At 39.4% G+C, this 24304-nt stretch overlaps 2 protein-coding genes across 6 annotated transcripts in view; both read left to right on the top strand.

The window, feature by feature from the left end:
- The window catches only part of LOC308187409 (uncharacterized protein), a 41914-nt gene that overhangs the window by 13778 nt on the left and 3832 nt on the right, over nt 1–24304 (top strand). Inside the window, exons 3-7 of one of the 4 annotated variants that reach the window (XM_080609559.1) lie at nt 12626–12678; nt 15362–15488; nt 17113–17559; nt 18801–19682; nt 21197–23971. The exons of 1 other annotated variant lie outside the window; for it this stretch is intronic. In XM_080609559.1, coding sequence (XP_080465685.1) covers nt 12629–12678; nt 15362–15488; nt 17113–17559; nt 18801–18932 — 756 coding nt within the window. In that variant the 5' untranslated portion in view covers nt 12626–12628 and the 3' untranslated portion in view covers nt 18933–19682; nt 21197–23971. Of the gene's footprint in view, nt 1–12625; nt 12679–15361; nt 15489–15710; nt 18780–18800; nt 19683–21196; nt 23972–24304 lie in introns of those variants that run through there. 2 more of the 4 variants (XR_013944666.1, XR_013944667.1) reach the window with 2 other exon arrangements.
- On the top strand, nt 1295–12006 carry LOC308187407 (nuclear pore complex protein Nup153-like). 2 transcript variants are annotated; one of them, XM_080609556.1, is made up of 7 exons: nt 1295–2331; nt 4143–4391; nt 5595–5734; nt 5817–5942; nt 8121–8231; nt 8369–8407; nt 8508–12006. In XM_080609556.1, exons 1-7 carry the CDS (start codon nt 2136–2138, stop codon nt 8586–8588), a joined length of 942 nt encoding a protein of 313 aa, XP_080465682.1. In that variant the 5' UTR covers nt 1295–2135; the 3' UTR covers nt 8589–12006. The 2 variants fall into 2 exon arrangements, with proteins under 2 accessions (XP_080465682.1, XP_080465683.1); XM_080609557.1 differs by lacking the exon at nt 8369–8407.

Consider the following 24304-nt stretch of genomic DNA (forward strand, 5'->3'; position numbering starts at 1 on the left):
CTCAGGACCCCCAGTGCCACCCCCAGGGCTTTCCCCGCTCCCTGCACCCCTCCTCAGCCCATCATCAATTCTCTGAACGTTACCTGCCAGGCTTTGCTTCTCGTTTGTGCTGTAGGGTACAGCAGGTTGACGGTGAAAGCGGTCCGTCAATTCGGGGTGTGAAAATCCCCGTGCTGGAGGGGGGACGCGCCGAGATCCCTCCCAGCAGCTCTTTGCTAAGAAATGTCAGGACGCCCAGAGAGATGCTCTGGAGATGCCCTCTGCACATGTTTGTTCAGCCAAAACCTCTCCGCTATTAAATGAGCAACGTAGCTGAGGGGATTGATTATCATATGCAAAACCAAGGGAGCGCTACGCATGGATAGCTGCTCAATTAGGTTTTTATCACTTGCAGAAATGCCAAGTCCCTTATACCACATATTGACAATCAATCTTGTCCATCTAAAGCTGGCCTGGAAGGGCAATGCAAACATTCCCCACGCTTACAGAGCAACCGTTGAAACCTCTGGCTTGAACAGTGCATTAATGTTGAAAGTGCCATAGCTTGCGTGTGCCGACACTGTGTAGCTAACTGATAAACCTTACACGTGGATTAAAAATAATCAGTGGAGATGGTTTTCTAACTTTTCCATTGTCTGTTATCTCTGCGTGTTTTCCAGTAGGTTTATTTAAAGAGTGTGCCAGAGCAAACACGTGCGTGGGGATATCTGGGGGATTCTGCACAGAGAATGGCTGCTGCACATCCAGCGCAGATCAAATTAACAGTAACTTATCGGGGAAGAATTTTAATGATTTGATAAATAGACAAACTGATAGGTGTTACATGTGTGCATTTATTATAGCAGTTAGCTTTGTAACCAGACGAATCGTGCAAATGTTCATAACGTAAAAGGACGAGCTTTGAGCAGATAGCTTGCTTAGAGCATTTGTCAATTAATTTCAGTTTATTTTCAATATCATGTCCACTCTGCAGAAGGTTCTGTGGCTTAATGTTAATTGTCTCTCAGTGATGCAGTTGGGGAGGCACGAAAGCGACCGATGCGATTTTGTGAGGTTATACCTCTGGTTCTGATCCCTACCCCGCTGTTTTTCTCATCCTTCCCCCTACAACTTTAGTCGATAAGTCGATTCTTAGAAATACTTAAATAGATGTGTTTTGTGTGCTTGTGATCGTAATTACAGCCCACCAAACCCTCTGTCTCTTACCATTAAGCTCTGAAGGTGCCTGGGCACTGTAGGCAGTATAGTTAGCAGCTTCAAAGTTCCTGGGAACTAGTCCTGGATCTAATTTACTTTTTTTTTTCTCCCTACCTGCAGGAGGGATGATTAGCAGGATGCCTAGCTCATGATTGTCAGCTTTCTGGATATTAATTTTTATTATTAATTTTTATTATTAATTATATTCATTTATATTAATTTATCTTTTATTTAACCGTAGTTCCTGGGGCTTTCGGTCAGGTGGGAATTCTCCGATCGTACCCGATGTATGCCGCAGAGTCAGTCTTCTACAAAATACAGCAACAGCTTTAGAAGGCTCTTGCAAGAGGAGGTGCTGGTGCTATAGCTATAGCTGTGTTTCTTCCAGGACATCTTCTGGGTTAGCCTGACTGTTGAGAGCAGAACTGTTTTTTGTGCGTATAGTCACTGCAATTCAGCATTACTAAAATTGAAAATATTTAGATTCACTGATTTTAATGGGTAGTATGGTCCTGACTGTCGCAGTAGATAATTGCTGAACTTCTGGTTTAGTTGGTTTTCACGGGAGGGTGCGAAGAGGAAGAGTCCTGGAACAAGTCTGTAGGTCAGGAGCTGTTCAGGCGTAGAGTTTCCTGATAGCCTTGCAGATTGACGACCTGCTGGTGAATTTTGGCAGAGGTTTCAAAACTTTGAACCTTGCCAAGGTCACTTGGAAGTGCAGAAAGTGATAGGTAGTTGTAAATCAATCTTAGGTGAATTTTAGGTTTACCAGAAGTGTAGCGATCCTATGCCAGGGATCAACCTCGTCGTCGTCTTCTGAATATTTGCTGTATAATATCTGTCTTCAAGGTCCGTGGAAGGTGGTATCGCAGCATATGCTGTTGACTGCGTTTCTGTAATTAAGTGTTTTTTCTTTCAAGCAGGGAATAATTAGCAGAATGACAGAAACGGTGAAAAATATTGTACCGGCCTGGCTGCAGAAGTATTTCAATAAGCGTGAGGAGGAGTGTGTAGACAGAAATGAATCTGCAAACCAGGAGGAGACTCCGGTAAACTATCACCACGATTATTCAGATGAAGATACCATAATCGATGAGAGATTCACGCCTGAACCAGCAGGAATTAGTAGACGAGGTATGTGAAAAATCATTTGGAATTCTGGCCATCTGTATTTATTCACAGATTTCTAGTTTTGAATCTGAATTTCAAAAGGAAATTGGAATGAGGGTTTTGACAGAATGAAAAAAACCCAAAAAAAGTCAAAACAACTGTTTGTGAAACCGTCTTAGCTTTAAACTGTATACACAGTTACGAAGCATACATCTTATGCTCTTGGAAGGCATCAGTTAACTTTAGGTACTCTATTAGCCAGGTGCTAAATGCTGAAAATAAGTCATTTGCAAGTGTGCTGGGTTGCATTTTCCATCTTTTAAAAGATATGGAATGAAAATCTGTCTAATTGCCTAAGGCAATTAAAAAAATTAATTTGTTTTGCAGTCTTCGAAACAAAAGACTAGATGCTAGAATGGCAGAGGAAAATTCCGTCTCGTGTCCCGACTTTGTTTGTTTTGTTTTGTTTTTTTTTTGTTTTGGGCTTTGATCAATTTAGTAAAGTTCCTCGTTAACTTGATGGTGAACTGGGGAACTTGTGCACGGATGTGGTTTATGAGATTATTATCCTTAAAATATTCAATAACTTTAAGGTCTACGCGGGGGGAGGGGGTGTCTTTGAAAAGGTATTTGGACCGTTGGCAACGAGGTTTGCAACTCCTTTACCTCATGAAAGATTAATTTGTCTTATATCCAGTGCCTCTCACTGTTCCTGTAGTCCTGTTGTATAAATTTGCATCTATTCTTATTTGAGTTTCTCTTAAATTAGCTGTTTTGGGGAAGTCAGCTTTTAATAAGTAAAGAAGTTTTGTCTGAGCGTGCGTAGGTAACCATAGATAATGTGGAAAGTCAGTTGCTTCTGTTGTTGGCAGAATCAAAAAATAAGGAGGAAATATCTTTGCCTCCAATCTCATCTAATTGTAAACAAGGAGATTGATGGCTTTCTGTGTAGCTGTAGCTTGGGAATGAGTTTGGAGAAAAGAATAGAGAAGGTCTTCGTGACTGAGGAACACATGTTGGCTTTCCTATGTAACTGCGTGAAAGGAGCTTTCAGTAAGAACAGCTGCACTGCAAGCTTGCTAACTCCAGGAGATCAGGAGCAGGTGGACACCCTGGAACCTTTTGCAGCTTATGTTGCTGTCCGTGGGTGTCGAATACTATGCTTAAGAATAAGATTTTTTTTAGCAAGATAGACTTCAAGGCCACCTATTCCAGGCCACTGGCATTGTTTGCAGACCCTTTGCTTCAAGAGGGAAAAATGCTCATCTGGTTACTTGGGTCAACATCCTTGTCCCTTGGGTCAAAATCCCAATAGTTAATGGGTAGGAGATGATGTTTTGCCTCTAACGTGAGCTGATATGGAAGAACTTGGGAAAAAAGTACTGCAAACGTTCATTTTCATGTTGTGTATTCAGATTAATGTAACCTTTGTTCCAATATTATGGAAGCTGCAGTGTTATCTGTAATTTACCGTGTAATCTCAAATTTTGTAAAGCTTATTGCAAGCTGTACATGGGAGAAGGAGTATATATGTTTGATTTAGTGAACGGCCAAGTCAGCGTTAGAGCATTTGAGCACGGGGTCAGAATGTGGTGTTGTAAAACCTCATAGTTAACTACTTCTGGATGCAACATTAATACTGTGTATCGCAAGCAGTGTTGTTGTTGTAGCCAGACAGTTAGATGCAACCGTATCTGGGTGAGGAAGAAGTTAAATTTGGCTTCTCTCTTTTTGCGCTTAGAACTTGGCAATAGCATGGCTGTCGATAGGAAACAGGTTTTGGCTTCTGTGAGCTTGTCTATAGCAAAGCTAATTATCTCCCTGTTCTTGTCTAGAACCATCCACAAGTAGATCAGCACTGAACTTCCCAGTTGTGTTAACAAGGCCCTCTCGTCATCGGAGCCGTCTGAATTATACCATGCTGGATTCTCCTGTCCCACCTTGTCAGCCCTCGACATCTTCTGTATTTGGCATTGGCAGTCCTAGGCTGTCCTTCATAAAAGAAATAGAAGATTCTACCTCTCAACAAGACGATGATAACATCTCAACAACCAGTGATTCCTCCTCTAGAGCATCTGATGAAGGTGATTTTTGTGTTCTCTGTTTAATTGACTTTTTTTTTAATGTGAAGTACCTTGCGTTCTTTAATATTCCACATCACCTTAGTAAATAAAATAGGTGAATGTCAACTTTGGATGCGAGAATTAAATTGAATTTTTAGTGTTTTAGAAGTATATAATCCTATCACCTTTTTAATAGAAGCGTGCTTTGGAATACGTTTATGATACCCTGATGTTAGAAAGAGTCAATGCTGAAATATACACGTTCAGCTAGGTTATATGTAAATTTTGAACTGGGACGGTAGGAAATCAGGCTGACTTGCCGTAGCTTGACAACTAGGCTGATTGTCTAGAAGGAAGAGTGACTCAGAATATCTAACAGACAGCTGGTTAAATGTGAATAAGTGCAGGTGACAAACAGGAACACGAGATGTTTTCCTGTGTTTCAGCAAGAGAAGATAAAGAAACTACTCTGTCATAAGCTATAGGCTGTTTTTTGACCTTTCTTGGTAGAAGGCTTCAGCTGTCAATACTTTCATGTCTTTTGCCAAATTCATTGAGGAAAGCACACCATTTTAAAATAAAAAATAAGCATCGTGTCGATGTAGGTTGGTACGTAGGTCTTCTCGCTGAAAGGGCGAACAGCAGGTTTGCAGCTTTTTCTAGTCCCCCATATAGACAGGGACTGACGTGTGCTCAGCAGGTTTTGCAGAGAACTTTTGTACAGCTGAGAGTAGAGTTGCTGGGCTTTAGCAATATAACCTGAGTGCACTAGAACTTTCTGGTGTGTCTTCGTAAAACATACATGGGCAGAAGATCGTTAACTCTTAGAGCAGCCTTTGGGGAATCTTCCAGGTTTAAAACCTATGCGATTATGATCTGTGCTGGCCTCCAGCCTTTTACCAACATAGAAAAAAGCTTTGTCCGTACAAATGCACTGATGTTTATGCGGTCCTCTTTTATCTTAGCCTGAAGGAAAAAAATATCTGCATTGGAAGCACAGTATTAACTTGGTAAGATTGCTGAAAACTACCTGCAGCTCTGTGAACAGTTTTCAAGTTTGTAGGTGATACTTGGTTTTCAGTCTGTACGTGAAGTTGATCTATTTAAAGAAGCTGAAGTCATGCTTATTTTTCTGTACTGAAGAACTTGAATTAGTGTGATCTTTATTGTTAAAGTTCTGTACGTACGAGTGGCATTTACATCTAGCATACGTCATTTTGGCAGATGTTGCAGTTTTAAAAAATACTTCATCGTCACTGCTCTGGCCCACAGAAGCTGAAAGAACTCATTCCCTCTCGCAGCATTCTGCAGCTAGCTCTAAGAAACCTGCATTCAGTTTATTTGTTTTTGGAGGACTGTGTCCTGTAAGTACTGCACAGTATTTCTTTTAATCAGTTTGAATGTGTACCTGTTTTTCTATCCACTTCTCATACTGTGTTTCCGTAGGTACGTGGAAGCACGTCTGTTTTTAAGCAAAACCAGCTTGGGTTTTCTCCATTTTACCCCGGAAAGACGGCCTATGCCGGTGGTGCAGCTGTAAGATCAAGGCAGCCAAAGACGGAACCTTATCAGGTATGAGAAAAGTAGTGTAGTGGGAAATAGTGATGGAAATAAAAAAAGCAGCACTGCCAAAGGAGCTTTGAGCAGGGAGCTGAATATGTGGTAACAGTTGCTCTTCTGCCCTCTTGGTCTACAAAAATAGACGAGATTGATTTCTGTTTAAATTCTTTAATGACAGTTTTTACCACAGGTAACACTTGTCAGAAAGAACAAGAATGACAGTTTGGGCTAGTTGTTGGTAGTTGGGGTTTCTTCTGTTGTTAGGTCTTTCAAAAAATTCCATTCAAGTGCCATTGTCTGCCTCTGACTACATTACGTTAAAATAACTTGATGCAAAAAAACCAATGACAGCATAACTTTGAAAACTTGTGTTTATGGTAGCAAAAGCTACAGTAGTCAAACCTGGCTAATATTTATCTGTGGATCTTCTTTTCCAAGCATGCCTACATTCATGCTATGGATATGTTGTATAAACCTGCAGTCTTTGAAAATATCTAAAATCAACTTTGCTGATCCTTTGTTCTTCTGGTACACAGAGGCATGCAGGACTAAATGCAGTCTCAAGATAAGCAGTAACATGCTTTCTGTTTTGAACGATTCATATAGTTCTTGGAGAGAGTTATTTGCCCCCAAGAGTTCTTGGAAATAGCAAATAAAAACTGCTGACAACTCTGATTAGCTAGAGCTGAATCGAAAAGGAAAGTCAAATCAGGTTTGGTAGGAATGTATTTAAATGAAAGTGACTTTTATCGATAAATCAAAAGGAATTTGAAGAAAATGAAAACGCGGGTTTGCTGGCTCTGTTCTGACAGTCCATTTGTGCAACGGAAAAAGGGCAGTACAAGTACCTCACTTACGGGAAACCTTGAAACCTTGTGGTGCAAAGCTGGGAACCCTCTTTGGTCAGCTATTTTTGTTTTTTACAATATTACTGCATTATGGTAAAAAGAGGAACCAAAATACTAGGCTTTTAAAGGAGAGAGTAGCTTGCTTCTTGCTGCTTGCTGTGAATGACAGCAAGGTACTAGAGAGTCCAGCGAAGGGCCACCAAGAAGATCAAGGGACTGGGAGCACCTCTCCTCTGAGGAGAGGCAGGGACTGCTGGGCCTGTTTAGTATGGAGGAGATGAGGTTCAGGGGGGATCTTATTGGTGTATATAAATACCTGAATGGATGGTGCAAAGAGCATAGAGAGCCATTGTGTTTTCAGCGGTGCCCAGTGCCAGGTCAAGAGGCAACAGGCACAAACTGAAACGTGAGGCTCTGTCTGAGCATCAGGAAATGCTTTTGCACTGTGCGGCTGATGGAGCCCTGGCACGGGTTGCCCGGAGAGGCTGTGGAGTCTCCCTCTTTGGAGGTCTTCAAGAGCTGACTTGACATGGTCCTGGGCAACCTGCTCGGGGTGGCCCTGCTTGAGCGGGGGGGTAGACCAGGCGATCTCTAGAGGTCACTTCCAACCTTAACCATTCTGTGGTTCTGTGAGTCTCACTTGTGTTTTTACATGCTGCGTGGTCTGCTTCCTGTCTTCACATCGTGTGATAAGCACAGTGTGGTTATATGAGGGGTTTAACCTGGGAAGAAAAAAAGTCACACCAAAGGAAGTTTTTGACTGATATTTGAAGTTGGGTGGTGCAAATAAACAGTTTACTTTTTCAGTGTAATGTTTAGATCTGTTACAGTTTAAATCAGATCTTTATCTTTTAAGACAAAGATTTGCAGCCAACTTTAATCTTGGGGGAAGGGAGGAAGCAAGAGAGAAGTAAAACTAGTTCCTGGTTATGATTGTATACACTGATTTTAAGATGGTACACTTAGACCATCGTGAAACTCTGAGGTCTGTGTTGTTACTGAAAATGCTTTCTGTACCACAAGCCTTTTCTTGAGTTCTGTTTCCCTGATTACTGCTTCGGAGGCCTTAGCAGTCCTGGCATCATCCGTCTTGACCTTTTACAAGTACGGAGTTCTTTTATTGCTCATGCAACAAGCACGTGCAAGATGCACTGAGGCCCAAGGTAAACTTCATTAAACTCCGAATGTATTCTCTTCTTTATGGCTTGAACTCCCAGTGACTGCATGTTTCTCTGTCATCAGAATATATTGATTGTATCATCAGTGTAGCCTTGGGACATAAAATACATGCCTCCTTAGCTGAGAATTGACCATTGTAACACTTAAAATGCTAATTTTTCAGGCACAAAAGAGAGCGAAAGCTAGACAAGAAACTGTGTGGTCCCACGCTACCTTGAGTACCTCAGCGTGGTGCATCTTGGAGGCAGTGGAGAAGCTGTCAACCGCTTTGTTGGTAAATAGCACTTCTTTTAATCTGTTTTTGCTTCATGTGTTTATAAAACTTAGTAAATGTGCCATCAAAGGATAAAGATAAAACTATTCTTCCTTACGCTGTGGCCGGTTTAATTTATTGCGCTATTTTTTCAACAGGATGCTAAAAGAATGACATCTCTTTTGCCGCTGTGTTGTGTAAGTTGACCATGAACCCCCACATTTTTGTTGCAGGGAACCCTCTCTCTCAGGAAAAAAAAATTGCCCTCTAATAGTTATGCTTTGTTTTTTCCCTTAGCCTCCGGACATAGATAAACCGGATATTACTGACTTCCAGTCCAAACGAAGAAAGGTAAGAACCAATAATGTCTTAAGCTGAGGTAGATAACTTTTTCAATGCTTTATCACTATTAGAAAAATTTTCTCAAACCTCAGTGACGACATAGACATCAAATCAAGTTAATATTGGCATGTATCCACAGTAGATGATGGGCTGTGAAGATTACTCAGGTTAAGAATTATGTTATCTTTGTAAGTTGAGAGCAACAACTCTAGAACACACCAAGTCGTTTTATCTTGTCCCCCAACTTGGGGTGAAGCTGCATATTAAAATTCCTGTTGAGGCAAGTTTGCTCTTGAAGAAATGATCACAAATAGAAAAATACTGATTGAGTGGTCATATAGACTTTGTACAGACTTCCGTGTTCATTCGGGCACAGAAAACTAGTTTTTGTGCTTTTTATCACCATTCAAAGTAAAGAGGAGGAAAATTGTTAATTTCCGACGCTATAAATCTTACGCTCCTAAATTCCTATTTGGAGGTAGCACAGAACTGGTGAGAATGCTGTGGTAAAGCATGATTTCCTTTCATTTTGTTTAAAAAATGAAAACTAGTCATCTTTTTTTGATGACTTTAGTTAGGGGTATCATTAAATTGCAAAACTGTACCAGGCACAATAGCTCTTGGTGTATTAAATGCCTAACTGGGGGAATTAATATTTTTCATTTTTACCTTTAAAACCAGCGATGAACCATCGTTGGAGTCTGATAAATTTTCCATAAAATTAAATGGGCATCTCTTTCTGCGAAAACATCTGTGTTTCCAGTATCAGTCTGAGTGTACAAATGACCACTTGTTAAGTGTATGGGCTTCTTAGGCTGGAAATCAAAGTGGACAGTAATACTGGTTGCTTATTGCTTTTAACTCTTTCAATCTCTGTATTGTTTAGCCAGCACAATCTCCATTTGGTAAAGTTCTAAAATGAATGTAGCAGCAACTGCTTAGTTTTTAGGGGGGTAGAGGTTTTTTTTTTTCTTTTTCTTTTCTGACGCTATAAATCTTAACGCTCCTAAATTCCTATTTGGAGGTAGCACAGAACTGGTGATAATGCTGTGGTAAAGCATGATTTCCTTTCATTTTCTTTAAAAAATGAAAACTAGTCATCTTTTTTTGACGACTTTAGTTAGGGGTATCCTTGGGCTTATTAAATTGCAAAACCCTTAAATGACCACTTGAAGATCAGGTGACTGAAGGAAATAACAAGATGTGCAAACTTTTCATCTTCTGTTCTAATGAGAAAAGGGACAGTGTCTCAAGAAGTTTCTGTGCTAATTCCTTGACTGGATGGATGTATAATTAAGTTTACAATCACTTCAGAGTTTACAAACATCTCAGATTTCCTGGACCATCTTTTCACCATCTGCCAAATTACAAGGGCATGGAGAAGTGAAGTATATCATAAATATTATCCAAATAACTAAAACCAAATCTGGTGTGAATTCTCAGTTATATTATAGCAATACACCTGTGATAAGGCATTAAGAAAGATCTGCCAGATTTGCAACAGAGAGCCTGAAATTGTCAGCCACTAAATGAATGTTGCACGCAGCTGTCAGTGGGTGAAAGGAGATAGATTGTCTATTCATAATACTAGAATTCATAATGGTGGCGGGAGAAGGGTAGCCCGTGATGAGAAGCAATTATTTGCTGAGGAGACGATCGTGTGTTTTCCTGCTAAAGTGAACATGCGGTTGACGGAACACTTGTGCACTCGGGCTAAACTTCTGCAGTGGGTAGCAGTGATGTGGTATTTTTCTTATTTCAAGGAACTGTACCAGGCAGAATAGCTCTTGGTGTATTAAATGCCTAACTGGGGGAATTAATATTTTTCTTTTTTACCTTTAAAACCAGCAATGAACCGTCGTTCACTCGAAGTAGATTTGTGAACTTACATAAAACATGTCTTATTCAAGGTTTCAAACTGAATGTAATATTTTTTAGAAAGATGTATTTTTATATACTTTAGAGAGAGTGTGAATCCTATTACTAAGAGCTGGGAGATACTGTGAAATTAAAGCTGCAGCGTAAACAAAAATTTCCTGTTGGTATTGATTTGAACAATAGCATGCTTCCTAAGACTGTATTTTCTGATCCTTAAGACTGCAGGCGGAGCCATCGGTAAATCTTGTAGCCTTTAGGGTTTGTTTTCTGTCTGACAGTTCAGTTAAGTCAGTTTTGCAGAACACGCAGTGGTCTGTGTTAAAAATTAACTCTGGTCTGTGAAAATGCTTTGAAAAGGGAAGTCAAACCCACTACGTGAAGTGCATCTAATGCACATGTAAAGCATTGGATCATATTTTAATGAATGAGATTATTGTAAGACTGACAAGTTGGTTTTTTTGAGTGTGTTCTATTGTTTGTGTAACTTTGAAGAGGGAAAATGTAGGGGATGTAAAGCCCAGAAGCCTGTATAATTAGTTGCTTAACACTTCGAATGTTAAATTAATGAATTAAGCTACTGAAAAAAAAAAATCACAGTGTGGGCAGAGGAAAAGATAGGAGCATATTCTAGGAACATGGGTTATTTTAATTATGGTAGCATGAATTATTTTGTCTATGAAGCTAACTGCCAAATTTTGAAATGGAATTCAGTCAGACTTTGGCTACTTATATATAGCTTTATGGATTTCGTTACTGGTTTTCTGGTGATTTCCCTCTACAAGTTGAACGGTCTTCAGAATTTTCAAATCGTATTCACTGAGTGCCAAGACCGATGGGGGGAGGTTTATAGTTCTGTAATTTGTTTTCATCAATAAATATTGGAATTAATTTGGGTGGACGTAAGGATAAATTGATTGCTGTTTCCCTTTCAAAGCTGGAATCCCAGAATGCATTCCAGCCTCCACCTGTTAAGAGACTTGTGACACCAATGGTAAACCATCAACCGATGCGTTATACGCGGTATTCTGAACCATCACCGACTTCAACTACTCAGTCCAGCAAAATTTGCCAGAGAGTAGACACAAAGTACCAAGTGAGTACATTTTTGAGTCCTTATGTGCCTGTTTTTTTTTTCCAGTCTTGGAATGTTTCTCAAACCAATTGTTATCCTATCTTTGCAAAAAGTACTGATAGTATGTTTGAGGCGAGCTTTAAGGCAGTGGGAACCATTGTGAAATAGATTGAGCTTTTATGGATTTAATTCTGTTTTTGGAACACTCAGTGTCTTGTGGTTGTTTTCACGATGTCATGATGTGCTATTGAGTCATCCTGTTCTCAGTGAAAGAATATTAAAAGACAGAAATGTTTTCCTTTTATATTCTCATGTACACAAAGCTGTCACTGATGAAACATGCTCGTGTTCTGTGTAAACTATTCCAGGTGAGCTATGTGCTCCAAGTGAGAGTTCTGACAATGTGCTGAGTTATCGGTTTTGATTGCTTTGGAGTAGATGGAGTCTGATAAATTTTCCATAAAATTAAATGGGCATCTCTTTCTGCGAAAACATCTGTGTTTCCAGTATCAGTCTGAGTGTACAAATGACCACGTGTTAAGTGTATGGGCTTTTTAGGCTGGAAATCAAAGTGGACAGTAATACTGGTTGCTTATTGCTTTTAACTCTTTCAATCTCTGTATTGTTTAGCCAGCACAATCTCCATTTGGTAAAGTTCTAAAATGAATGTAGCAGCAACTGCTTAGTTTTTAGGGGGGTAGAGTTTTTTTTTTTCTTGTTTGTTGATAAATGATAGAAAACAGAAAAGTATGTCCCTTTTACGGGGTTGGCAAACACAAGTTTTGATGAAAACTCTCCCCCCCACACACACAATTTTTGTCATTTTGTTTAAAATAATTACTTTCTTTGTTAGAGGATTTGACAAATTTGATTTAGTGTTCTATCAGTTTGTCCTCAATGCTGAGTGAAGCAGTGATGCTTACTTTAGCCCCAAAATTTAACTGAACTGTACCCACAATGCTGAATTAGGGAACAACGTTAAGTAGGTGAGGTGTATTCAGGGCTATAAAATTAAAAATAAATAAATAAAATAAAAACCACAAAAAACCACATGAAGTGGTTGTTGGTACTTTGTGTATTCTGTACATATTCAGCTAAGTCTTGAACTAAACTTAACTTGCAGGGGATGAGAGAGAAGACTTTGCCTGCAGAACAGCGAGCAGAACCATCTGAAAGGTATGACATCTATTAATTTAAAACTTACTTGAAGAAAGAAAGAAATCTCCTTTTTCAGTACGGTCTGCACCTGAAAGGTGGTGACAGTTCTCAGTAAAAGGAATGGGAAATCCAATGAAAATTTTGTATTTTGAGGCAGCTGCAAAGTCTGGATTGTGTTTGAAGATCAATATAACTTTGAGAAAATTGTTGTTTTTATGAAAGGAAGGAAGATGAGCAAGAATAAAAGTACTGATACACCGCTTTTTATCCCAAGTTTATCTTCTGAGAAGGATACGAAGATGGGAAACGAAGCACGTTATAATGCTGTATCCACAGAAAGGATCTTTGCTATTGGAGGCCTTATTTTTTCCTTCTACAGGAAATATGGCTCATTTTGTAGTTTAACTAAATCTGTAGCGTTACAAATTTTGCTTTGACAGATATTTCATGGTTTATAACTCAGTTTACTTATAACAAAATAATTTGTCCCTCTTAATGTTCCCTAGGGGAAAAGCTATTAGTTTTAGCTATTTAATTGCTTGCAGTTTGAAAGCTCTGTCCTAATGGGATGATTCTTTCTGAAGCATTCTTTAGAAGGTGAAGTAGGCGAAGTGAGTTACAGTTCAGGAGGATGTTTATTGATGTGTTTTTTTCTTTATTTTTTAAGCAAAAACATGGAGGAAGATTTATGATTTATTATTCTTTTTTTTAATACTCCTTTCATGATGAAGTTAATTGTCTGCTTTGAGTTCACATGAAGACCATGTGTTCTTTAGAATCATTTGAGGCCAAATGCTAACTCATCTCTAAAATAAAAAAAATCCAGCAGAATTAATTGAATTTCTTCTTGAGGAGACTGCTTTGTGTTATACTGCTTTCTTGGTTTAGGTCAAATGAGTTATCCTCCAGATAATATTGATGGCTTTTCCTTCTGGGCAAATGGTGTTTTGGGTAATAATGCTTGAGTTAAGAGACTTTGCACTCTGTTTTTAGGGAGTCGCTCTTTTCAAAGAACAGTAGCAGGGAATTTTGTTGACTCTATGCTCATCTGCCAAGCAATTCTTAGGTGACCATGGGCATTCTTTGGCTTGCAGAAAGAACTCAACACTTTGTTTTGGCATCTAAAAGTTGGACTTCACAACAACCACCTTTTTAGGGGTGGAAGCGACTGGCTTTAAGGTTCTGGTACAGGTGCAATCAGGTGCTGGGTTTTAATTATGTTTTTTTCAAACTGTTCTAAATTGTCTTTGTTAGAACTCCTTTCTACTTCTCCATTTAGGAAGGAGATACAGAAAACTCACACTGCTTTTGATTTCGTTCACAAAGTTTATTGCAGTGCCCTACCTTTTGTTTGTAGAGTAGGTAGTGGTGGTAGTGTTTTTTGTGATGCTGGTCTCTGTTGGGTGCCATGTTCTGGAGCAGGAGCACCACACTGATCTGCTGGCAAGAGTCCCTTTGGACAGTTGAGTTGGAATACTCAGTAAATCTCTGGCCCACCAATGCTATATATCTATGCGTGTGTGTGTATATATATATATATTTTATATCCTGAGTCCAATTGTAGATTAGACTTGCTTGAAGGCTGACAACTGTCTTTGCCCCCTTGAAGCTCACAGGTGTTAACAGAAAGAGGAATATGGGCTGTTATGGGCAAGCGATAGTTGTCTGAATGAAGATCTATTTTGATGTAAGACTTTTTTCAGAATTCTAATGGATTGACAGTTTGGATTAGAGAAAAGTCTGAGCATCTGCCTTAGGGATCTGTCTTCCTCTATGCAGTTACAGTGCTAAGCAGGCTGTTGTCAAGTATTTGACAAGTTTAGACCAGTTCTCCTCCTCAGTATTGTGGGAGTTTGACCTGGTGTCTTCCAGTGCGATCTAATGCACTTTTGTACTGACTGACTGATTGGCTGCAAGATAAGCTTTGAGGTCACAGTTTTTCCAGGCATACTTCATTTTCTTGCCATAGTACTTTTGTTAGAGTTATTCCCTATTCCACTTCTGGTTTGGGTTATTTTTTCCCCATTTGCTCTTGGATTAGGATATCTTTCTGGTTTTGAGCTAGGCTTTTTTAAGTACCAGAAAAACGCCTTTGTATGCCTTACAAAAGGGATCTGTATTCATGTCTGAAAAGACTTCTGGAATGTTGGCATACCCAAACACCTCTGCTGTTCCTGCTGATGGCCACATGAAAGCCAGAGCTGCTTCTGAAGCTTAGGCCATATTACCTTGCCACACAAGTCTAAGGCGTCCCTATTCTATCAGAGCTGTTGGCAGTGTTTCCCATGTGTATGTGTGCATATGTGCACTCTTTCTGTATTTTTGTGAGCTGTTCTTTTATATCCCTGCAAAAGATACACGTGCATCGCAGAATCAGAGAACCAGTCCTATTTAAAGGAAGCACTGGAAAATAACAATCTAAATCAGCTCTTCTATTTCAGGTCTTCTGGCTTAGTCATTGTTCCCATGTGAACGGTGCACTTATGTATGTCCTTTTCATTGCTGCTGTTAATAAAGTTTTTCCTATTTAGAACATCAAGTATTTACCAGCGTTTAGCAACTTGTGAGACAGCTTTAGTTTTTTTCTGATCAGCAGGTTTCAATTCTAGGACTAATAACAGCTCTAATATCTTGAAAAAAAATTTGGCTGGTGATTTTTTTTTCTCTTGTTTCCCCCAACTTCTGTACTGTCGTGTGCTAGCAATGTGACCAGCTACAAATTCAGTACTGCTGCGTCCAGTGGTCTGTCTTCAGGAGTGAGTAGCGGAGGCGGCAAAATGAGAAGGGAAAGAGGAATACACTATTTATCAGGAGCTGTACAAGAACAGGTAAGTGACTCTTAAATTAATTGCTGTCACTGAGCTTACTGAAGTAACTAGCTAAGTGTGTCAGTTTTATTGCATCATAGTAAATTATAACAATACCGCTTTATTTTTGCATTGTTTTTGTTTTCTTGTGGGTTTCAGAGCAGGCTCCAATTGATTTCCTGTCTTTGAATACCTGAACTTTGCTTATGTAATTTTGAAATTTTTAATTCTCTTACCTTGGAGATTCTTCAAACTATAACATTTCTCGTTAGCAATTGAATGAATGAGTCCTAAGAAGAGAAGTAATGTTTTGGTGAAGGTTTGTATAGTTTTTCTACAGGAATGATACTTGAAACGAGTGCCAAGTATAAAAAGAAAAAAAAAAGCTTAATTTTTGGTTTCATATTTAAGTCATACAGAAAGATACAGGCCAAGAGTTTGAAAGAGTAGTAGAAGACAGCATTCTGCATGTCTGCTAACGATGACTCAGTTTTTGATACTCACCAAACTCATTGTGAGAGAGTTTTTTTCTCATTTTAATAGGAAAAATCTATTCCATAAAACTATGACCATGAATATTCAGATTAATTTTTCTTTTATTGGATGTTATATAAGCTGCCTGTAAGTTAATTTAAGTATTTACGTTAATATTAAGTATTTAATTAATATTAAGTTAATATTAAGTATTTAAGTTAATTTAAGTTTCAAATCATTAAATGGGACTTCAGGATGATGCAATATAAAGAAATCGTAAACACTGTTGTTTATTCCTGTAACACAAATAAAATAATGGTCCAAATATCAAAAGTTCCATAAACTTTTCAAATCAAAACTGTGAAACAGATGTAAGCTACAGGATGCACTGAATATCAGTAGTACCAACTTACATCCCTGCCTAGTCATTTCTAAGTAGATCATGATAGTACTGTACAAATTTTGGTCAGATTTCCTATGCCATTTAAAACATAACTCATCCAATCTTAGTAATCAAATAAAGTAAGTGGCAGGGATGAAAATTGAAGTTGTTAAGAGGCTGTTTTCTGATTTTTATATTTGCATCCTGATACATGGTATAGACTGTATTTACCAGAACACAATCTTCAGTGCTGCTAGTCTGACTTTCTTTGGTGCTTTTTGTGTTTAGTTTGGTTTTTGAACCTACCTGCTTCTTTAAACATTACCTTTTTCCACGTTCACTGCTGTAGTGACTTTAGAAACTTTGGCAGCTATCCTGCCTAATTTTGCAAGAGGAACACTTTCTCACTTGTCTTGAGAGTGTACTCTTAATTGAAGCCATGCGAGGGTAGTTAGAAAGGATGATGCTTCTCTAGAGCTTTGATGACTAAAGTACAGAGAAGAAAGAAAAAAAATGTGATCTGTGCATCTCTGTTCCGCACAGGTTTTGAGTTAACTTTCAGTGTTCTTGCTGTACAGTTGTTGAATAGAGTATAATGTGGAAGCAGGCCTGCCATAAATTAAAATGACGTGGTAGACAGAGGTGGGGAGATCGGGATTTCTTCTGGAAACTTGCTTTCTCTTAATTTGTATGGATTTTTGTTCTATTTAATTTTGTTAATAAATTGGGTGGGATGGGGTGAGAAAGTAGTATGTCTTGTATAAGAAAAATTAAAATTTGCAACTTTAGGAAGTGGAGGAACCAGTGCTACCGAAAATACCCCTACCCATCAGTGCTGCATCGCTGCCTCAGTTCAATTCCAGTTTCGTTGGTAGTAGCGCTGTCTCAGCGTCACCGAGCGCTGTTTCAACAGCAGCAATGAGCACGGCAACTCCAGCAGCTGCGACGGGCATGGCAAATCCATCAGAGGTGGAGGGCATGACAGATCCATCGGAGGTGGAGGACTTGACAGATCTATCAGAGGAGGAGGTGGAGGACATGATATATACAACGGCGACGTCAGGCATAACGTGTTCAACAGTGCCCTCAGGCTTGACATATCCAATAATGGCGGCGGGCATGCCATACCTGCTGATGACAAAGGACATATCAAGGTCAACAGCGGCAACGACAAGCGTGGCAAATTCAACGGAGGCGGCAGGCATGGCAGATGCAGCAGCGACGGCGGCGGGCAAGGTAAATCTTTATGCTATAAATAATGTTTACAATGAGTATACTGCTTTATTGCGAGTTGACTTTTTCTGTGGTGCTCATGAAACTAACAAATATTAGTTTCTACGCAGCTGAATGAATTGGGGTTGTATGCCAGTTTGGGGAAAAAGGCATAAATGTTTTGATTCTGCTTCTCTCAGTCTTAGAGCCTGCCAACTCCCATTTAACGTGATTGTATAACTGCTTCAAATGCTGTGGAAGTCTGCGGGGGAAGGGGGGTGTGGACTTTATGCCAAGTTATTTATAGTGGTTTTGGCAGGGGTAGAGTTAATTTTCTTCGTAGTAGATGATGCTGTGTTGCAGATTTGTGAGCAAAACAGTGTTGGTAAGGCACTGGTGTTTTAGCTGTTGCTGAGCAGTGCTTACACAGTGACAAGTCCTTTTCTGTTTCTCACGCTGCCCTGCCAGCGAGGAGGTCGGGGATGCACAAGAGGCTGGGAGGGCACTCAGCCAGGACAGCGGAGCCCAGAGGACCGAAGGGATATTCCACACCATTTAGCATCATGCTCAGCAATAAATGCTGGGGGAAAGAAGGGGAAGGAGTGGGGAGTATGTACAGGGTTATGGCATTTGTCTTTCCAGGTAGCCATTACATGCGATGAGTCATTAATGCTACCTCAAATTTAACAACTTTACTTCTTTACTTCCGGTTCTTTTCCCTGTTCCACTTGGAGGGAGTGAGCGAGTGGCTGTGTGGTGCTTAGTTGCCTGCAATGGTTAAACCACAACTTTATTTAAGTTATTAAATTAGAGGTAACGTGGTCATATGAGCCTCACATAGAATGAGCCTAGGGTGCAATAATTGGTATATTATTGCAATAAAATAAACATTAATCTGTTCCAGAGTACTTGAAATATTTTTTGTACGGTTTGAAGTAGACAGCTGCTTTAACATGTTGAGGTGTTTGCTGAAGTTCTTGGAGTATCATTGGGCTGAGTTTGCCGTTCTTCAGCTTCCTGGCTTGCTTTTCCGTGCATTTAGACCTAAGTAGCATCTCCAGCTTTTCCTCTCAGTTTCTGGAATTTGGTTTTGAAGATATTGTCCTATACCCACTTGGAAACTTCCCTGTGTTTTATTATTACTTTTATCTGCAAAATAACTCAAACATCAGGTTTTTCGACGTCACTGCGGGACTTCTGTTGGATAGTGAATTCAGGTAGTTGTTGCTCTTAAATATAAACCTTTAATTCTTTTGAAAATACAGATACAACCAACAAGTACTGTTAGCAGTCCTGAGTTTGCGTTTTCATCTCCAGTTGTGAAATCTACTGAGGCAGAAGTGCTACCTACGTCTTCTGTAAGTAAAATAATAAAGGAGCTTGACTTTTTTTCTTAGGCATTTAGTAGGCTGTTGCAGAACACTAAAGCAGAATCTGCCTTGATGGAGAAAAGTATGTAGGCTTCTGGCTTATAATTTGTCATTCAGCATGCGTGCTACAAATGTGAAGAGCAGCTTTCAGATTTGGTTTTGTGTGTGCATTCGATTGGAGTTCCTGTGGCTTGAGAATCTGAAAAACCTCTCTTGTTCATAGCAGATTGGGTTTACATTTAGTGTTCCCGTTGTAAAATCGGCAGAACTTTCTGGACCCAGTGGTACTCCAGTGACGCCCTTTCTTACCCTAGGTAACTGAAACTTTAGCACTTCAGATCTGAAGTGCTGATTTTCCTTTTTTTCTTTATTAAATCTTCAATCTGTCCTGTCTGCGCATGCTAGCAATTCCAGGCAGTGTTGGACTTCTGCAGTATTTTTCCAGTGACAGATCTGCTTTTATAATTTTTGTTTTGTTTTGTTGCTTTTTGTTTTGCTTGTAATCATAAAGCATTGCAAAGTAAGTAGAATTTGTGAAGATTCTTATGTGAGAAGCATGAAGCTGGAAATTCTTGTTTCTAACAAAAGTGAGTATAATCTGCTCTAACTAGGTCACATTGTGAAAGCTGTTTTTGTTTTCTTTTGTTTCAAAAGACACCACCACCTCAACCAACATCAACACACAGAAAGAGGAGGTCAAAGATTTTGCTGGTGGTCCCTTCACCACTGCCCACGTCTTAAAGGAAGGAAGCGTCTTAGACGTTCTAAAAAATCCTGGTGAGATAATGAACTCCTTTTAAAAAGATGCTGCAAAAAATACGCTAGCATTTTTTATTAAAAAAAAACCAACACACGACTTATGGTTAATAGAGTATCTGCTATAAATATGAATGTAGGAGAGCATTACATTAAGCGCTGCGTTTGTTAGGGTGCATCTGCCCCCTTCTATTCTAAGTGGTGTTTGTTGCTGGAAGTAAAACTGCAAGATGAAAAGCAGATGGGTTGCATCTCCTTTACGTGTTAGGATGTAATTGTAAATGAGGTACTAAGAGAATTAGCCAGATAATCGATGTTTCATTTTAAGTAAATACAATTTGTGGAATTGAAAAGGAAATGTTTGTAAAGCTCAACACTCCTGTCCCACCTTCAGCCCAGGTGAAGAAAGAATAGGAAAGAGCTTCAGTTCCAAATACATGGCGAAAGCTGCGAATCTTTGGGCCTTAGCTTACAATGGCTCCTGTGGATTAAAATTTAAACTGCAAACAGAAGTGGAGTGTTTTACGTTAAAAACCCTTTTCTGAATTTTGTTTTTAAGCAATTGCAATTGTTTTCAACAGTTTCATAAAGTGTGTCTGTGGAAAAGATATCTTTTAAGAAAAAGGGCTTTATTGAATTTGATCTTTTCCCAAAAGTCTTCTTCTAACTTACATACTTGTTAAGAAGGCAGCACATTTCTCTGTTGGAAAGAGCTAAGTGAGAGAAAATACATTGTGCATTTTGTTTAAGGAAAGACCTCTGAGTGAAGTGACATTCACTTTCTTTATCGGTTTAAAAGAAGCAGAATCTAAATCCACATTGTTCAAAGACTTCATTTTTGATTAAAAAAAACCAACAAACAAACCACAAAACAACTATGTTCAAGGTAGATTTACAAGCAACTTGAGCTGCTGTTTAAGATGCATTTCCTTTAGTCTTTCTGTATTAGTAGCTTGTCTTTTCTGTTAAAATTGCCACCTTTTAAATAAGGAGTTGTCCTAATTATAGAAAATTAGACAGTTGTTCAATTGTCTTGAGTTTTTATTATTTAATTAATATTCAGCATCTGTGGGAAAATACCGTATGGATTGCTGCTCCGAGTACAAACTTCTGTACAGTTACTGGAGTAGATTTGAGTCATCTGCTACGGAAGGAGGAGCTTTAGAAATCTGATTCGATTGGGCATCGCGTCTTAATCAAATTGTATTATTTCCATTCCACGTTGGACTGTCAGATTTCAGTCAGCTACTGTCTGTTTGTACTTGTATCGACCAGTGAAAATGTTGATTTAAAGCTTGCTTGGAAACAAAGAGTTAAATGAAGCTTTAACGAAATGTTCTGTTGTGACCCAGTGCAGCAGATGAAATTTCATCCGTTTAGATAAGATTTCTGGGGACTTCCTGTTGCGCTCGGTCTGAATGTCTAGTTGTAACCATTGGCACCTGGGTTGAAATTTTTGCCCTCTAGTAAAGTCACTTAGTTACATGTAGTGAGGTGCTGCGCTAACAGGAAGACTTTTTTTTCTTGCTTCCTAGACTTTGGATTGTTGAAAACACGCTCTTCTACGTCTGCGCAACCTACAACAAGCACAGTGGTTTATACTAGGCCTGCAATAACAACTTTTTCTGCAGGTAAAGAGACTTCTAAACAAGCATCGTACTGGCAATCTGATACATGTGACCCTTTTCTGCAAAACAAAGACATAAAGGACAAATGTGTAACTTGTCAAGCTACTAAAGCCTCAACAGTTGAGAGTATGAAACAGACAGTAAGTTCAAGTCAATGCGACACCTCAAAGCCAGCAGCGCCCCCAGCAGGGATGCTGGGCTTTGGAGACAAATTCAAAACAGTACCTGGAACGTGGGATTGTGATACATGTCTTGTCCAAAACAAACCGGAAGCTACAAAATGTATAGCATGTGAGACACCAAAACCTGGAACGGGAGTAATGCCTGCTCTGACATGACCAGTGGTCACAGACAGCTCGGTGACAGTGACATCCTCCTCGAGCAGCACTGACACAACAGCCACTCTGGGCTTTGAAGACAAATTTAAGAAGGACAAAGGCTCTTGGGACTGTGGAATATGCCTTGTACCAAATAAGACGGAAGATAACAAATGTGTAGCCTGTCAGTCTGAGAAACCAGGTATGGTCCTTTTTTTCCTGTTGTTTCCATCCTAGCCTCTGTGAATCTTGTACAGAATAAAAGTACGTTGCATATATGGAATATTTTAAGCAACACGATTCCCAGGTACGGTTGATGGGTTAGCGGCTGTCTGCAGGATTGGTTTACAGGCACTTCAGAGGTCTCAGCCCAGGTTCCAGCCTGTCGCATAAATTGAACTGATTGTGAAATGTATTAGTACGGAGCTGGATCAATGCAGATACCCCCAGCTTTGCAGCTGGTGAGGGAAGATGGCTGAAGTGGGTGACTTAATTTAAAAACAACATAGTGATTTTTCACTGGCGAAAATGAGAACTCCATAGAAAGAGTTAAAAATTAGTGTTTTTCTCTTTCAAAAAATAAGTAAAAAAAATTACAGAATGTGTCCAAAATGCCTCTACTCACCGTTTGTATGTAATTGAGGGGAGATGTGAAGCCAGATTTCAAGACAGTGTAGTCTTAACTAGTCTTAAGCTAAAGCAGAGAGATGCCTATGAAGGTCAGTGGTAGGCTTCAAGAAAGCGAGTGACCCGCTGGGTAACTTCTTCAGGGCAGTACTGGGTTGTTTCCCATTGTGTGTGACCGTAATTGATTTTGAGCGTGGTTGTATTGTTTTTAAAATACGATTCTAATTCTAACTTTGACTCTAAATGTCATTTAACATGCCATTACATCGAAAAACACCTGTGCAAATATATCGTGGAAGAAACAAATTAAGATGGACTAGACCGGGCTTTTGTAATCATCCTGTGCGGTAAGACTGAAATTTCCTGAGGTAAGATAATGGATTTCAGACAGAGTTGATTCTCTTGGACTTCCAACCTCTGAGCGGTCAGTCGGCATCTTTGTCTGAGGCTCTTGCCATTGCAAGGAGGAATTTTGGAAATGAGGGGTTTACTGTGACCATGGTGCAGTGAATTGCACGGTTACGTTGCACTTGTCAGGAGGAAGAGCGATGCAAGTAATACTAGGATAAAAGTTTTCTGCGTGTGCCGTGGAAGGGAAGAGCCATTCTTGTCTTTCCGGTTTTGAATTTGAAGCGTTATCTTCTGCTTCTCTCTTAAAAGGCACCTTTTTTTTAAAAGGCACCTGTCAGGCCTCTTTATGGAGGTTACACTGTGGTCAACAGCAGCAGAAGCTTGTGTGCTGAACAGAGTTGTGTGTTGTTTGGAAGCTTTGAGTTCCACTCTGTTTTTTTTGTTTGTTTGTTTGTTTCTTTGTGGGTTTTTGGTGGCTTTTATTTTTTTCAGGGGCGGGGGGGGGGGGAGTTGCGGAGTAGTTTTGAACATTTCTGTGGGATTTGACAAATCAAATTTAAAAGTTAATGTTCATTTTATAGTTCATGTTCAAACAGGATGGTTAACTGTCTTGTTTGTCTCACAGAGGGTCCAACACCTGTGACCAGTAGCAGTGCATCTGCATTTTCTGCTCCTTCTGGAGAATTTCTGGATTTAGACAAATTCAAGAAGCCTGAAGGAAGCTGGGATTGGGAGACCTGCTTGGTTCAAAACAAAGCAGAGGCCACGAAGTGTGTAGCCTGTGAAAGTGCAAAGCCAAGCACCAAAGCAGAGCTCAAAGGTAATCCTTAATGATTAAAACGAGGATGCATATTCTGTGATTTATTTTTTGGTTTGCTCTGATTTTTTTTATTTTCTTACCTGTTAAGCACAATTATTTTTTCCTTTGAGGTGTGGCAAAATTATTCGTTTTTCCTGTAGGAATATTGCCTAGATAACATCTGTTTCCACACTTTTCCCCAAGAATAAGTTTATCCTTTTTAGAGAAAAGCTTTCATTAATGACGTGCTTGTTCTTTACATGCCCTACACGTTGTTCATTTGGAGTTCAGACTAAAAACATGATCTTTCAAAGAAGTTCGTATACTTTTTAAAGCCAGGTGGTGGGCAGAAAACACAATTGTGAAAAGTTTTATGTAGAGAGGAAGCATGGGGTTTTCTTGTTTGTTTTACTGTTTGGTGGGTTGTTTTTTAAACAGTTTTGACTGGAAAGATCAGGACTAGAATGTAGTTCAAACCTTCATGTACTTCAGGTAAACAGAATATCTTTTGTCTTCACTTGTGCGCTTATGTCCATCAAGTAAGACCTCTGAAACCATACTAGAAAAAATCTGCGGGATTTGATATGTTCATGTACTAGAGCTTTAGAAAAAGTTTAATTCCTATATGCAGCATGTCTTCTGTCCTGGTTATTGATACGTACGCAATTAGTAGCAATCCCTTTTTTGATCTCAACACTAGGTTTAGACAAAAAATTGCGACACCTTAAGGAACCTGTCCTGCATCTCATACAAGCACAGAAGTTGCAGTGTCTCAATGCTAGCAGTACAGTTGGTGGTAAAATCTTTAGTAGGGTGAAATAGAGGCCTCACACTTTTCAGAGAAAAAAAGAGATGAGAGAGAGTATCTTATTCCCACGTACTTGCAACTATGCTGCAGAGTGTACTGCTGTTACTCTAGTG

Source organism: Anser brachyrhynchus (assembly GCF_964034855.1).
Source record: "Anser brachyrhynchus genome assembly, contig: SCAFFOLD_63, whole genome shotgun sequence".
Lineage (NCBI taxonomy): Eukaryota > Metazoa > Chordata > Aves > Anseriformes > Anatidae > Anser > Anser brachyrhynchus.

Excerpts from the sequence above, each read along its gene's own strand:
- LOC308187407 (XM_080609556.1), top strand. The coding sequence starts at position 2,136 with ATGACAGAAACGGTGAAAAATATTGTACCGGCCTGGCTGCAGAAGTAT. Across the intron at positions 4,392-5,594 it reads CTCTAGAGCATCTGATGAAG|ATGTTGCAGTTTTAAAAAAT; the intron begins GTGATTTTTGTG and ends TCATTTTGGCAG. Across the intron at positions 8,408-8,507 it reads CTCTTTTGCCGCTGTGTTGT|CCTCCGGACATAGATAAACC; the intron begins GTAAGTTGACCA and ends TTTTTCCCTTAG.